The 15,509-nt window shown below is 36.4% G+C and overlaps 2 protein-coding genes across 8 annotated transcripts in view; one reads left to right on the top strand and one right to left on the bottom strand.

The window, feature by feature from the left end:
* LOC107741280 (protein unc-13 homolog B-like) overlaps positions 1 to 2,228 on the bottom strand; it is a 70,239-nt gene extending 68,011 nt beyond the window's left edge. Inside the window, exon 1 of the mRNA XM_016553976.1 lies at positions 2,026 to 2,228. Coding sequence (XP_016409462.1) covers positions 2,026 to 2,047 — 22 coding nt within the window. The 5' untranslated portion in view covers positions 2,048 to 2,228. The remainder of the gene's footprint in view (positions 1 to 2,025) is intronic.
* Positions 2,229 to 3,779: 1,551 nt separating this feature from the next.
* Positions 3,780 to 15,509, top strand: part of LOC107741247 (protein FAM214B-like) — a 22,780-nt gene continuing 11,050 nt past the window's right edge. For 4 of the 7 annotated variants that reach the window (XM_016553939.1, XM_016553946.1, XM_016553942.1 and 1 more), the window contains exons 1-2: positions 3,780 to 4,137; positions 11,281 to 11,435. The gene's annotated coding sequence lies outside the window, so the exon portion shown is untranslated. Of the gene's footprint in view, positions 4,138 to 10,805; positions 10,881 to 11,280; positions 11,436 to 15,186; positions 15,274 to 15,509 lie in introns of those variants that run through there. The other 3 variants (XM_016553944.1, XM_016553943.1, XM_016553945.1) reach the window with 3 other exon arrangements.

The following is a 15,509-nucleotide window of genomic DNA, read 5'->3' on the forward strand; positions in this document are numbered from 1 at the left end:
GTCCTCTTTTGGAAGGCCAAACAAAGTAGTTTCGCTTTCACATCGAAACACAGCGTCACACACGGCGGCCTAGAGTTAGCGGCGGCGGCCAAGAGTGAGCAGAGGCTGGGGGCTAGAGTGAGCGGAGGCCGGTGGGCTTGAGAACGGCGCGGCCGGCGGATTCGACGAAAGAGCGTCCGGAGGGCTTGCAGCAACCACATGTGACGACCCCGGGCTGGACTCCGCTTCGTCCAAAAGGCAGTTAGTGTAAGGTCTGTATGCAAGTAGGGTAAGGAGTACATAATAATCCACTGTTACATTCACAATGAGACCAAATCATATTTATTTTGTTCTGTTATTCCCAGAATATCTCTCTATTCATCATCGAGATGTCAGTCTCTTTTGATTTTCTGTACATGCTTCCTCTCTCATGACCGCCGACAGCATGACAGATCTTTGTGACACAAAAGACCTCACAGAACAGCAATTTACTCTAGTCCAGACAAACTAAATTCAATTGTATTAGATTTATAAAGAGAGCAAACTCTTTTAGACAGTTTAAAACTGCTGGCATGCTCATATGCATGCGTACCGTCGCTGCAAATATTCAGTTTCCATATTATTTCTAAGAGCAGAATATTTAGCCTAGCTGTTGTAAATAATTTCAATAGCTCAACAGAACTGATAAAATAAGACTTTTAGACTTATGAAGAAATGTAAGTGGTGTTTGCACATGCAAAAACTAGCACCAATATATGGTGCTCTAGGTGGTTGCCAGGGTGTTGCTAACACTGTTAAAGTCACGATGAAACAGAAGTATAAGTTCTTCCATATTGTGATTTCATGCGACTTTAAACATGCAGTTATAGGGTGATCTGATTGGTTACTAGATTGTTACTTACAGGCTCAAGTCAAAGGAGCCTATTTAAGTCTCCTTAGATATTCACATCTTTAGATATGTAGGTTCCTTCACAAATACAAGGTTAGAGGGTTTTTTTTCTGATTGATAAGAAAAATAATAGAACACCTCTCCTTAATAAGCCACAAAGTTTAAAGTATCAATCAATGCTTGGGGTTAGAGATTTGTTCAAAATTCCTAACTCTGATGATGAGCAACAATATCCCAAATCCCAATCTCACACCACTGGAAGAGATTTGCCTCTTGGCTAACACAGGCGGGCCATGGTCTCAAATGCTGAATTCGAAATCTCGTACTAGCATAGTACTCTTAATATTTCTGGCATAGAAAGATATGCTAAAAATAGTAATAGTATAGGCCTAGTATCCTGTTCCGAATTCAGCATAGATGGCAAATGGTTGCAGATTTCGTATTTTTTCGCACACTATATTATAAATACAGATACTGATTTGACATACAACGTTTAGTATTTATACTACCATATAAATGGAGTCAAAGCGAATTGACGTCGATTAAAGCCACACAAATATATATTTAGTGACCAAAGTTAAGTCTACACAAGCTCAGTAATCTAAAACATTATTGATTCTACATGGATGGCTTCACATGTATCCATTAAACAACAGGTGTGCACAGATGGTTGACATAGTTTTGCGGTAAAGAGATCAATAGAGCACATAAGTCACAAAAACACAACCACGGTTCAGTCGGGTGGATGAAATGCAATAATCCAAAGGAAAAAAAAAGTGTGCTTGTTGTCATACATAATCACAGCGTACAGTAAAACAATCAGACAGGTGATCACACAGCATATGCGGCGCCTTAACATCTCAGCAGCGGGAAAACCCGTTAAGCGCATTAACGGGGAAGACAAGTCGTGCCTCCAATCCACAATAACACACATACAAGTCCGTGTTACACTTAGCCTACTTGTTTATCGAAAGTTACACCTATTCTTGAATTATAACTTAACCTCATAACCAGTTACCTGTTGCTTTAACCAGTTTCAGATGCACTTCAAGTGTACCAGTTACAAACCAGAAGCATATATACACAGGTATACAATAAATAGAAGACAGTGCAATAACAAGAAAACTGAAAAATAATTAAAGGTCCCAAACACTTACCTCGCACGCACAGTAGCGACATTGCTGAGATTTTAGTCCAACACAGCACGATTGTGACTTGATCACCCCCTGTGGCATTTGTCACTTTATTTTCTCCACTTTCGAAATGATATTTGAGGCTGCGAGGAACAATCGTAGATGTTTAAATTCATCATAAAAATAAGAGTGAAGTACCGACTGTGTTTGCAACGCGTCAGGAGAACTGTTCGGCGTCCCTATGGCGTTAGTGACATGTGCATGAGCCAATCATCTTCAACTAACGGAGAATGTAGGCGGGTCTAAACGATGATGCGTCGAATAACGTTTTGTACGCGCACAGGTGTGTAAATTGCACTTAAACCCGCATAATTTACAGCATCTGTATCAGTATAATCCTATAAAACAAACAAAGCCCTATGTTTTTAACAAATAGCTGCAGGTTTGAATTGTATTAAACTTAATTGTGTAAAATAAGAAATGGTGCAGCTGGATTTGAGACAAGAACAATGTGCAGCTTCTTACAATTACTGAAAAAGGAAAGAAATAACGCCAAAAACGAACCATGATATTTAATTTCCACTGATTTAATCGCATTTTAAGTGCAACAGACTAACGTCAACTAACATCGATCTGTGGTGCAGTCTGAAGGACTTGATTTATACCTGATGCTTCTGTGGTACAATCGCGCCATCTAGTGGTGAGCGTGTGCTGCTTCATAAAAAAAACTGTCTAAATATTAATTTACATTCACGTTTGTTTCAAAGTAACCGTGAACCTGAACGCTCTACTATTCCTGATTTAAATGAAAGCTTCACATGAGCGACACAATCAGCAGCATATGCAGATGCAAATGCTTGTACAGAATCTATTAAAAGGACACTAAACGTGTAGTTATCATAATATGTGGTTTAAACTTAAACCTATTGTTGTTAAGTGTAATTGTTATTTAATTAATAGAAATTCAGCCTTCAGCGCTGATGGATTTAAGTTAGGGCCTACATGGCTTTCGACAGATAAAAAATGTGAACTGGAAATATGATTTTGCAGGGTTCTTAGGAAAACGTATACTTTTCTGATTTGGCACTGATTATAAATTAATATGTATGCTTGTTTGTTTTTTGTTTCTTTTTAACATTTTTCTTCAGAATCATTCCATAGGACAAACTTTCCCTTTGTAGCCTACTTTGAACACTAGAGTTATTACAGTTTATTTGAGATATGTGAGTAAACGTGTTTATTTTCGATTAATATATTTTAGTTGCTTAAATTAGTCTAGAAAATATTAATTTAGCAGTTAATCTAAATATTATTCGCGCAGCGTTACATAAACCCTATTTTGTCCTGTCTTTATCTATACGTTTCTTCTTCTTCTTCTTCTTGGTGTTTAATGGCGGATGGCATACAACTTTTAGGTGCATTACCGCCACCTACTGATTAGGAGTGTGGATCAGGATCGTACTCTTCACTAAATTCTATTATATAATCCAGTGTCCTTTAAATAACGCATTATCTATACGTTTCCCCACCAAAGCGGAGTAAAAGGAACAACGTGCACGTGTACGAGGGCGTGGCTTGCTAAGACGTTGCCTGCCACGCAACCAATAGGAATATTTTTCGTCGAAATATATTACTATTATTCAAATATATTCAAATAATGCATTAGTACGCAACTGTTATTGGTTCGCAGACGAGAAAGCGACCAATCGCTTAAATGACAACCCTTCAGCTGTTCGAACGTCCCTCCCCCTAGTTATTTTTCAGCAAATCCCGGAAGTATTGTTTTTAAAGGGACAGAATAATTTCATGGGCGAGGGCTTTGGACCAAGAGCCAAGCAGAAAATAGCAAAGGCCCGTTGGCAGAGTTGCCTATAGGACGTGGAAAGGAGAAGAAAGGCAATTAAAACAGCGTTGTCGACATTTGGAAAGCAGGTTCTTGTATCCTCATCGGTCAGATATATCTTCGTTACACTGTGGGATTTCAACGCAGATAGTTTGACATCGATTACACTGAAGATCTGGAGATCCTGTCTGCTGTCTAAAATAGGATCAAACTCTTCCTCCAGATATGAAGGGAATGTTAGTTTCCTGACTGCTGCAGCCCTTGTTATTGTCATCGTTATATGTTTGCTGTGGGTGAGTTCGCTTTGTGCTGCCATCCTCCTTTAGATCACTCTCATTTCACCTATATAGAGTATATATAACTCATTTCACATATATAGAGCAAGTCTCTGGGATCAGAGATTATAATAATGAAGGATGGATTCTTAATTTGAAGTTACAAGGTACCTAAACAATTTCATTAATCAATCATATATATATATAAATACCTTATTAATCTAAATTCTAAACTCTCTCTTTAAATCTAAGATTAAAGGATGAAATGATCTCCCAGTCTTATATAAAGATTGCCCGGGTCTTTTCCACCTACTGTGTTTGAAATGATTTCACGTGTGTTTGATAATGGCAGATTAATCATAGCCTGCACACACAATGCACACAGGAGCTTCTGTATTTTCATGCGCAGGGGGGCGTTTCTGCTTTGTCTGATTCATGCTATTTCATCCACTGAAGGCAACTTTCATCAGTGCACAAGGCACATGCATTTCTCATCCCAGTGCCTCCTTTTCTTTATCTTTTAGTTTTTATTTTATTGTTCCTTTTTGATTTATTGCATGCTTTGTGCTTGAAGTGTGCATGAGTCTGTTTCTCTAATGTTACACCCCTAGCCATGGGATGGGCCATATGAATCATGCCCGGCTTAGTAGCACAGTTTATTTATATTTATAAAGGTTGTCTTTATGCTTCACTATAGGCTGCTGTTGCCTAAACACTGTGAGGATATTGTGTTGTCCTTGTAGCCTAATTATTATCAATAATACCAATATTTCATGGAGAGATTGAGCGTCAGAGTTTTGTCAGTAGGTGGGTGGGTGTGTGCACACAGGTTGCAGAATATGTAAGAGGCATCCATCCTGCTCATTACTGATGCCAGACAGGACATCAATGGAAAGGCACAATGGAGAGCTGCAGAGCGATTTCCATTGTCCAAAAAAACGAACAAAGAATCTGCAGTGACCCAAAGTGGGCTCTTTCTTTCTGTAAAGGGCTCAAATGTCCCAAAAGGGCTGCAGGTAGAATGTGCCCTTCATCATCAGTTTGAAGCATGAATATTAAGAGCTTCAGATCAGCTCCTTAATGCCCTTGCTGTGTGACCTCTTTCTGTGTGACCGTCAGCAGAAGTATGTATTACATCATTGGGTTAGGGAAATGCATGGTAGGAATAGCTGCAGCAAATCTGAAGATAAGCATGTCAAGCTGGTGTAGGAAGCAAATGCGTGTTCAGTGTGAGGTGCCTTAGTATGCAGCGTTAAGGCCTGTAAGGACTCCCTATCTGTAATCGATACGTGTAAATGTTGAATGAGGGGTTTCGATTCAACATCTTCCCTAAAAGCAATATATTCTCTTTCTCTCATCTTGATGAGAATGAGGGTGGTGCCGGTTCATTAACACTGCTCTTCTGGTGTTGCTTGGAATTCAGTCTTTTTTGCAGACTGGCCCTGCTACTGGGTTTGGGCTGTTTGAATTGGATCCTTGTTCCTATTTGAGGTGTGCTAAATAAATCTGAAATAAATAAATAAAAAACTTACAAAAATTCAAATGAAAATTAAAAATGTTATCTTGGCAACTAACTGGCTATATTTATTGCTGAAATACTACAATTACTAACACTGAAATAAAAAATTAAATAAAGTTCTGTATAAATATAAAAAACAAAATAATGAAAATGAGAAAATCTAAAACCAAAATTAGAATAAAAACAGAAAATCTAAAATCTGAAATAAATAAATAAAAAACTTACAAAAATTCAAATGAAAATTAAAAATGTTATCTTGGCAACTAATAATACTAATATGACAATACTACAATTACTAACACTGAAATAAAAAATTAAATAAAGTTCTGTATAAATATAAAAAACAAAATAATGAAAATGAGAAAATCTAAAACCAAAATTAGAATAAAAACAGAAAATCTAAAACTAAAAGCTCATTCAAAATACTATAGTAGTGTATAAATAATATTAAAAGAACAGCATAGAAATATGCTAAAACCTCTTTAGGACACTTTAGCAAATGCTTAACAATCCACCATTTAGAACACCTTAGCAGTACATTTTAAATGGGTGATGATGATTTGGATAACCAGTTTCACTGCTTCTTGATTCTGATGCATCTGTATTTATGTGTCTCTCCACACATTTGATTTTCTCTCACCGCTAGACAAACAAACCTTGACTTTTTTTAAATGGCCATAGAGATGCCATGGATGGTTAACCGTGATAGTCAAACCCACTCTACTGGTCACCTGTCTGGGCATTTTTATCACATTTTAACCATCTCATGATCAGCTTTAGGATTTCTCCAATGGTGGCTTAGATAAGGATTTCAATAATAGAAGCTTGTCCCATATCAGTATCACAGGGATAAATGGGTGCATGTGCAGGCATGTGCTTTTATACAGCTGTGTGTGCACAAGTGTGATAAAAAATTTTTTTTTTAAAGTCAGCATGAGAACAAGGTACTAAACCGCTAAGCTGTTTATCATTTATTTAAAGGGGTCATATGATGCTGCTAAAAAGAACATTATTTTGTGTATTTGGTGTAATGAAATGTGTTTATGCGGTTTAAAGTTAAAAAAACACATTATTTTCCACATACTGTACATTATTGTTTCTCCTCTATGCCCCGCCTTTTTGAAACGCGTCGATTTTTACAAAGCTCATCGGTCTGAAAAAGCAAGGTGTGCTGTGATTGGCCAGCTATCCAATGCGTTATGATTACTAGCCACTTAAACCAGCAGAATTAGCAATAGTTTGATAATTGCCATAGGCTGTGGCTCTGGTGTGTATATATACAGTGGTGTGAAAAAGTGTTGGCCCCCTTCCTGATTTCTTGCAATAATTTAAATAAATTATATTCTCACACCAAATTAAATTTATCCTGGCTAGAATATCTTGTTAACTCTTATTGTTCTATAAAATGCTGAAGTTCTGCTGTATTGACACAGAACAGGCTACATTTAGCAAGCCTAAGATTTATACTCTGTATATTATAGTGCTTTGCTTTTTACAAGGCTGATTGCAGGTTAGTGTGAGTTTGTGTGGACTGTGTGTGTGTGTGTGTGTACTCTTTGTACTAGAATAACAAATTAACGTATCTTTTCATCATCTTTCTGCCTCCAATCCAAGATCCTTTTTTATTTATTTTAGTTATCTTTCATTTCACCTTTGCCCTAATATCCACCTTCCACCATCTATTCCCTTTCTCTCATTACGCCCTTACTCCGTTACAAAGAAGTAAATTTGTCACCCGCCACCCCCACCTTGGAGAGCGTGTTACCAAGGGCATGTTAGTTACCGTCCTCATTCATCAGTGTCAGGTGCTAATCTCTACCGAGGGACTAACCTTAATATCTCGCGTCAGCTATGTTTTTGTTATTGTAGCGACATTTACAGACTCCCACAGCTGAATCCTCATTAAGAACTTAGTGTGCTTCAGTGCCTTTTGTTGGGTAGTATAATTTTATTGATCTATTTATAGAGTACATAATTTGGCATATGGTTTGTTATAGAGGTATGTATCTGACAGACGCACACATCATTCAAGATTGTGCAGGCACAAGATTTCTGTACCATTGCTCTAAATAGCTCTAAAAGCACCTTTTCTTCTGGAAACAGGCTGAATGTGCTCTTCTTTAGAGCACATTCAGCCTGTTTCTCTTGCTCTTTGCAACATCAAAACGAGAGAATGATGAAGTGAGAAAGTCTAAAAGTAAGTAAACTGAAGGTGTGACCAGCAGAAATCACATCCTGTGTATTTCCATCACTAGTAAATTTAATTTAATTTAATTTAATTTTTTATTTAATTTAGAGGAGAGGATTGCACCTTTTGTGTGTTCTCACTTGGCTCATTGAAGTGGAAAACAGGAAGTTGAACAGCTGACTATAATAGCGTCTGTCTGGTTGGACTTCAGTTGGTTTAAATGGCTGAATGCAATGCATGTAGACTTTTTTTGTTTAAAACTTTTATTGATAATTATTATAGATTGTATAGGCCCGGTTTCACAAAAGGGTTTAGCTTAAGCCAGGACTAGGCCTTAGTTAAATTAAGATATTTAAGCAACTTTTACAAAAATGCCTTAGAAGAAAATATTACAGAGCAAGATATTTTCAGTTGAGACCGCTCAAACATGCATTTTAGTCTGGGATTAGCTGAAGCCTTGTCTGTGAAACTGGGGGATAAAGTCTTTTATGCTCATCAAGGCTGCATTTCTTTGAATAAAAATGCAGGAAAAGCAGCAATATTATGAGATATTATTACAGTTTAAAATAACTTTTTTTTTATATACGTTATAAATCTAATATATGTAAATTTATTCCTGTGATGGCAAAACTGAATTTTGAAACCGTTGTACTGCTTAATATTTTTGTGTAAAGCATGATTTTTTTTTTCTTTGATTTTGTTCTCATTCTTTTTTCTTTTTTTCCAGGATTCTCTGATAAATGATAAAGTGCGAAAGAACAGCATTTATAAATGTGTAAATATCTTCACTGTCACTTTTGATTTATTTAAACAGGCAAGCACCAGATTTTCTACAAAAAAGGGTAACACTTTACAATAAGGTTCATTAGTTAACTACTTTAGTTAGCATGAACAATACTTCTACAGCAATTATTAATCTTAGTTAATGTTAATTTCAGCATTTAATAATGCATTATTAAAATCAAAAGTTGTGCTTGTTAACATTAGTTAATGCACTGTGAAATAACATGAACTAACAATGAACAACTGTATTTTCATTAACTAACATTAACAAAGATTAATAAATACTGTAATAAATGTATTGTTCATTGTTTGCTCATATGAGTTAATACATTAACTAACATTAACTAATGGAACCTTATTGTAAAGTGTTACCCACAAAAATTTTAAAAAATCAAGTTGTTTGTGTCAAATTTGACAGTCTGAGTGTGTTGACTGAAAAGGGATACAACACACACTTAAACATGAAGAAAGGGAAGGGTTAGAATGTAGCTGTGAGCTTTAACAGTCCCTCATAGACCAGTTGATCCCAGCTACAGCTCAGAATAGCTGCCAGGAAAGTGTTTTGAACGAGAATCAAACTGAGAGCAGTGTTGCCTGCTTCAGTGTTTTGCCAGCATCATACACCAAATCTATGGTGGAGCGCCACTGAGTGTGTGTGTGTGTATGTGTGTATATATACATGCATGTTTGTGTATCTTTTGTGCACTTTTGCATTTGTGTGTACTGTTTTGCTTCACTATAGCTGAATTCTCAGAGGCCATTTGAGGGCTGGCTTATGTCTGAAGTCACGCCCCCAAGCATTCCTTATATGGGTACGGAACGTGAGCTCTTAAAGGAGAAGTAGCTTTATGTGTCTCCGCAAGGCATGTTTTCAATTTAAGCCCGTCTAAACTCCACAACCAACACAAGATATCAGAACTTCACCATGTGCCCGGTGTAACACCTCCAAATATTTTTCCCCATTCACAGCCATATGCGAAAGGAAACCCTCATACATTTTCAGCATAATCTCTCCGCACTTGCCCCTCTATCTCACTCACTGCATCTAAAGAGATGAAAATAATCTTTTCTACATCTTTTAATGCTTTCGTTTAAGTGCATGTGGAATTACCTCTCCTTATTTGGAAGATGCTGCGTGCGTTTGAAAGAGGTCTGTGGCATGTTGCCTGCAGATACACTTACACAAACGTACACTCAAACACACACCCATCAGAATCTGTTTCTGTGGAAGGGCAGATAACACGCTTTCATGCAGAGACGTATCCGTTCAGCTGTGCACTTCCCCTTTTTGCTCTTTTTTTCCCTTTTCCTTCTTTTTTTAATGTATTTGAGTAAATGGTATTAACATGCTCATATGCATTTGTATGAACGCTGAACTGCTTATATTTGTGCACACTACAAAGTCTCTTATGCTTATCAAGCCTGTATTTTAAAAAAAATACAGTAAAAACGGTAATATTGTGAAATATTATTACAATTTTAAATGATTATTTTCTATTTTATCAAATTTAAAATATAATTTATTTCTGTGATTGCAAAGTTATATTTCCACCAGCCATTACTCCAGTCTTTATTGACAAATCATTCTCCAATGCTGATTTGGTTCTCAAGAAACAGTTCTTATTATTATCGATGTCTGACATGGTTGTGCTGTTTGATATTTTTGTGGAAACCAGGATACTTTTTTATTCAGGATTCTTTGATGAATAGAAAGTTCAAAAGACCAGCATTTATTTGAAATAGAAATCTTTTTTTTTTTTTACATTATAAATGTCTTTGTCACTTTTGATCAATTTATGCATTTATGCAATGCATCCTTGCTGTATAAAACTATTCATTTCTATAAAACAAAAAAATCTCCCTGACTCCAAACCTTTAAAGGTTATCACCAAAAGTAATGTGAATCTGTTCAGTGGTACATTTGCCTCCGAAGTAACACGTTTGAGTTGCTCTGGAATGCCTCTATTAATCAAACACACACACATACACAAGCTGGCACTAATGCACACAATAACTCACTGAAGCTCTATGAGAATACATTCCCTTTGCAGAACAGGTGGGCGGGACATTTGAGGTTTCCCTTTAACTTCACACCTATCAGGACAGTCGCTATGGCATCTGATCCCCCTCCCCCTGGCCAATCAGATGACAGCACAGCCGGCCCCACTCTTACATGAGTTGTGTGCTGACTGAGCAAGCGAGCAGGCCTTCAATAACCAGCTGAGAGGAAGTAGACTGAAAGGCAAAGCAGAGAAGAGAGAGAGACAAGTGGTGAGAAATTTAGCAAGAAAGAGAGAGGACAAGAAGGGACGGGGACTAAAGGCGGTATACCAAAGCTGCTTTCATTGTGTTCAAGTTATTTGAGGGGGGAAAGATGTGTGTGAGATGGTGATGGTGGTGGGGGGGAGTTAGAAGCCAGAAGTAGAGGGGGTTACAGAGTTTATATGCATGTGCCAAAAGGAGCCTGAGAGAGGTTTTGTGTGTGAGTTATTGAAAGGGGGAGGGGGGGTGAGTTCGGGAGGGTGGAAAGAGAGATTCACAGTTGGGCATACCAGAATAGCAGTGCACAGAGAGCATAAACAGCGAGATGTGTTTTTACAGACTGCTTGAACAAGAAACCTTGATTGGACTTACGTTTTGTATGTTTCTCTCTCTTTCTCACTCCTCTCAGGGGAGGAACAGAAAGAAAGGCCTGCACTCCCTAATTCAATGCAAGTAACCCTTCAACTCATCACAGTCTTGAAGCAACAACAAGCACGACTTAAGAGCTCCGACAGAGAGGACGGAGAAACAGACGAGGAGGAAAGGGCAGGAGTTCTTAGAGAGGTGAGTCAGGAGGCTAACATGAATTTTGTAGTGTGTTTATGGATGGTTGACATGAAATGTCTAGCAGTGACAGCAGTGTGACATGGCATACTTAAACTTTTAAAAGTTCATTTGTCACACACCAGGCTATTTAAATGAACTACAAACTAGCCACAATCGGTTTAAAATGGTGAAAAAACTGTTAAAACACCCCAATTATATGCTTTCTTTAATATAGAGCGAAAGTGTTAACCTAAATTTTTGATTTAAGTTTAAGACATTTTTTTTCAGTGACATCAGTGTCTTATTGTGTGACATGTACTTAATCTAAAACTATTTAAAACAATATTTTTCTGATTTGTGTATTATTGAATATATTTTTTAGTTTTAATATTTAGCTTTTATGCCTTTGTATAGTTGAGGTCACTTTTTGAATATTTGTAGTGTTATTTATAGCTTTTATATTTAGTTTGTATGCCCTTGTAATAATTGAGGTTACTTTTTGAAAATATGTAGTTTTATATAGTCATATGGTGTGATAAATGAACATTTTAAATGAAACTAGCTAAAGCTATTTATTAACTTGTTATTTAAAAAAAGTTAAAGCATCTAAATTGTATGCTTCCCTTTTATACATTCATGCATATTTTAACCTAAAATTGATATTTTAATCAAGTTTGTTTATGGATAGTGTGACATGTTATATTTCTAAAACTATACACTTGTATTATTTTTAACTCTTATATTCAGTTTTTGTGTCCTTATATCAATTGATAGACCACAAGGATCTTTGGTGCAAATTGTGAATATCATTAAAGAAACTGTGACTAATTTAAGCACCTACAAAAATTATGCTTAGAAATTCATGTGGATTTTAACCTCATATCTTCATTTATGAACATGGGTGGTTTGAAGTGGAAAAGGAAGTAGCTTCAAAGACAACAGCTGTTTTTTCTCTCTCTGTCATATGTCCTATCTGTCAATGCACAAATGAATCAATGACATCCTGACCCTTGCTGCATATAGAGATAATATTTCAGCCCTTGGTTTTACAAACTTGCAGGCTTTTAGTTGCGGAGAGATAAGCTTAGTCAGAGGTGAGCTTATGAGTGTTTGGTCTTTGTTCCTGCTGTAGTTTGTAATGCCGTTTTGTGACTTCCTCAGAAGTAAAAGCCAGGTGTTTTGCAAAAACCTCAAGGGCTGCACACATAATCACTGTAGGCTTAGGGGTAGAGGTCTACACTCACGCCCATGAGATGTTCTTTCTCGCTGACTCACTCTCTCTCACATGCATGGTGAAAATGAATTCATTGCCTTTATTGTTTGAGTAACAACACCTGTTGGGTATATGAGAATACTTTCATGTTTCCATTAAAGCCAAAGAACCAAGTGGCTTATACTCTCTTGTCAGGTAGAAGCTACATATGAGTTTTTGAGAAAGTAGAAAAAAGCAAACAAACAAAAAAGTTATATGTATAAAAGCTAAATCAGGTTCATAGGGAGAATGACTTGTTAATAAAGCTTGGGTTGTTTGGGCTCAGTGGTCAACCATGGAAACAATGTTTAACTGAAGCTCTAGAGTAATTTTTGATTGTTTGGCCATAAGGTTTCTCCTTGGTTTCTTTGAGTCCTTCAATCTTTTATCTATGTTATTGTGATCCTGAATTGAGAATGTGTAGAATTAAATATTTTTACTTCGTTCAGTACCAGCTACCACTTCATAATCATCGTAAACGGATGCACAGATGCAAGAATTCTAATAACTAAAGACGAGCACAGATGTCTTACATTGCAGTGTGATTATAAAAAATAAATGTGTTACTCATATCCCCTTAATTGTCTACTAATTCATCTTAAGGAGTTTTCCATGGCTTAGTTGCTCATTGGGTTATTAAGACACTATTTTATGTAAAGCTGCTTGGAAATTAGCTGTATTATTCACTATACAAATGAAACTGGCTGGACTAATTCTTGACTGACTTCTTTCTCCTAAATAACACCAGAAAAACACTATACAGCTTACAGCTGCCCATGCTAGTCTTGGATGTTTGGTTTCCCCATCTATTTTCTTCCGCTCCGTATTGAATTCTCTGGGGGTGGGGATGAACATTCTTGCTTTTTAAACTGAACTCTCCGTGTGTCCTTGATTTGTTAATTTCACCTAGACAACAATTCATTCCAATTCAATGGTAATAAAATATGTAGATTTGTAGATCGTGTGAAGCAACCATATGAATAGATTTTCAGGAATAGGACTAAGCTGATAATGAAATCATCCAGTCTCTGCACAGCAATAAATATTAATGACTGGTAAAATTAGTATGTTTCAGAAAAAAACAAACCATTTGATTGCACAGCTGAAAAGTGCATTACGTTTATGAAAGTGTGTAGTCATATCACTGACTTCATGTGCTTAGAATAAACATGCATTACATCTCTCATTCTACTCCCTGGGCAACATGTTGGCGTGTAACACCAACTGTGTGTGTGTGTGTGTGTGCGCATCTTGTCAGCTGTATTTGACCTGGGGTTCAGGGTTCTATTCATGCTGAGTCTGAAAGATTCACAGCAAAGCTCTGAGGGTCTTACATCATGTGTAACAGACCCCCACATGCTTGGCAAACTTCTTAACTTCCAGACTTCTTTTCCACACTTCTATATACACTTCACTTCAAAAATACAGTAAAAACACAGTAATACAGTAAAATATTATTACAATTTAAAATGACTGTTTTCTATTTTAACATATTTTATTCCTATGATGGCAAAGCTGAATTTTTTGCAGCCATTACTGCAGTGTTCAGTGTCACATGATCCTTCAGAAATCATTCTAATATGCTGATTTGGTGCTTTCTTATTATTATCAATGTTGAAAACCGTTGTGCTGTTTCTTATTTTTGTGTAAACCATGATAAATTTTTTTCCGGATTCTTTGATGAATAGAAAGTTTAAAAGAACAGCATTTATTTGAAATCTATTTTACTGTCAATTTTTATCTTTAATGCATCCTTGCTGAATAAAAGTATTAATTTATTTAAAACATAAAAATAGCTGACCCCAAATTTTTGAACGGTATAGTGTGTAGAAATGGATTGTCTGGTTTTGTATCAGGCGCTGGAATGTTGTTGTGTTTTTAGGTCTCCTCCGTACGTCCGGAGTCCGTTATTTCAGATCGTATGTCAGTGTGAGGTCTTCTCCGTTAGCTTTTGTCATAGCAATGCCTAAAAATACTGGCAACCTCAAGTCTTCTGTGTACTTTTAAGTCTTGATGGTGGAGTTTATATTGTGTGACGTCACAAAAACAGTAATGTGGCACAACACACTCTCATTCAGTGTCCATTTCTGTCTGTGTATCTCTTTCCATCTCTTTGTGGTTTGATTCAATTGGCCGCATAGGACCATATTTTGCCAGTGAACTCAAAGACGGAAGAAACTGGAAGAAAAAAATCTGTAGAAATCTGTGGGTTCTAGTAATTTTCTGCAAGGACAAAACTGTTAAGTTTACACACATTTCCTTTAATCTTAAAACACAATACAATGCAATGCATAATTGAAAATATGGAAGAAAAAAAACACCTGTGAAAAATCAATACAGAAAAGTCCTTTATATTAACACAGAGCATTGTGCCCTATTTTACAGACTTTTCTTAGAGTATAAGCTCCTCCCTTGAGAGGCCACTGAATACTTCATTCAAGCAGTGTAATGCAAATGCAGCTCTTAGAAAGGCCTGATCCTCAACATTCTGTCTTTTCATATTTTGTGCATTTATAGTCGTCAGACTGGCATACTTGACCTTCATTAGACTGTGCTCACTGCATCGCAAGATGTGACACATACACTACTGTTCAAAACTTTGAGGTCAGTAAGATTTCTTTAAAGAAATTAATACTTTTATTAGTAGGAGTTAATTAAATGGATCAAAAGTGACAGTAACAACATTTATTGTTTTGAAAAAGATTTATAGTTTTGAATTAAATGCTGTTCTTTTGAACTTTCAATTAATCAAAGAATCCTGGAAAAATTGTATCATGGGTTTCCACAAAAATATTAAGCAGCACAACTGTTTTTTTTTAAATTGTAATAATACTACACAC

This window comes from Sinocyclocheilus rhinocerous, unplaced genomic scaffold, assembly GCF_001515625.1.
Source record: "Sinocyclocheilus rhinocerous isolate Xijiao unplaced genomic scaffold, SAMN03320098_v1.1 scaffold615, whole genome shotgun sequence".
Taxonomy (NCBI): domain Eukaryota; kingdom Metazoa; phylum Chordata; class Actinopteri; order Cypriniformes; family Cyprinidae; genus Sinocyclocheilus; species Sinocyclocheilus rhinocerous.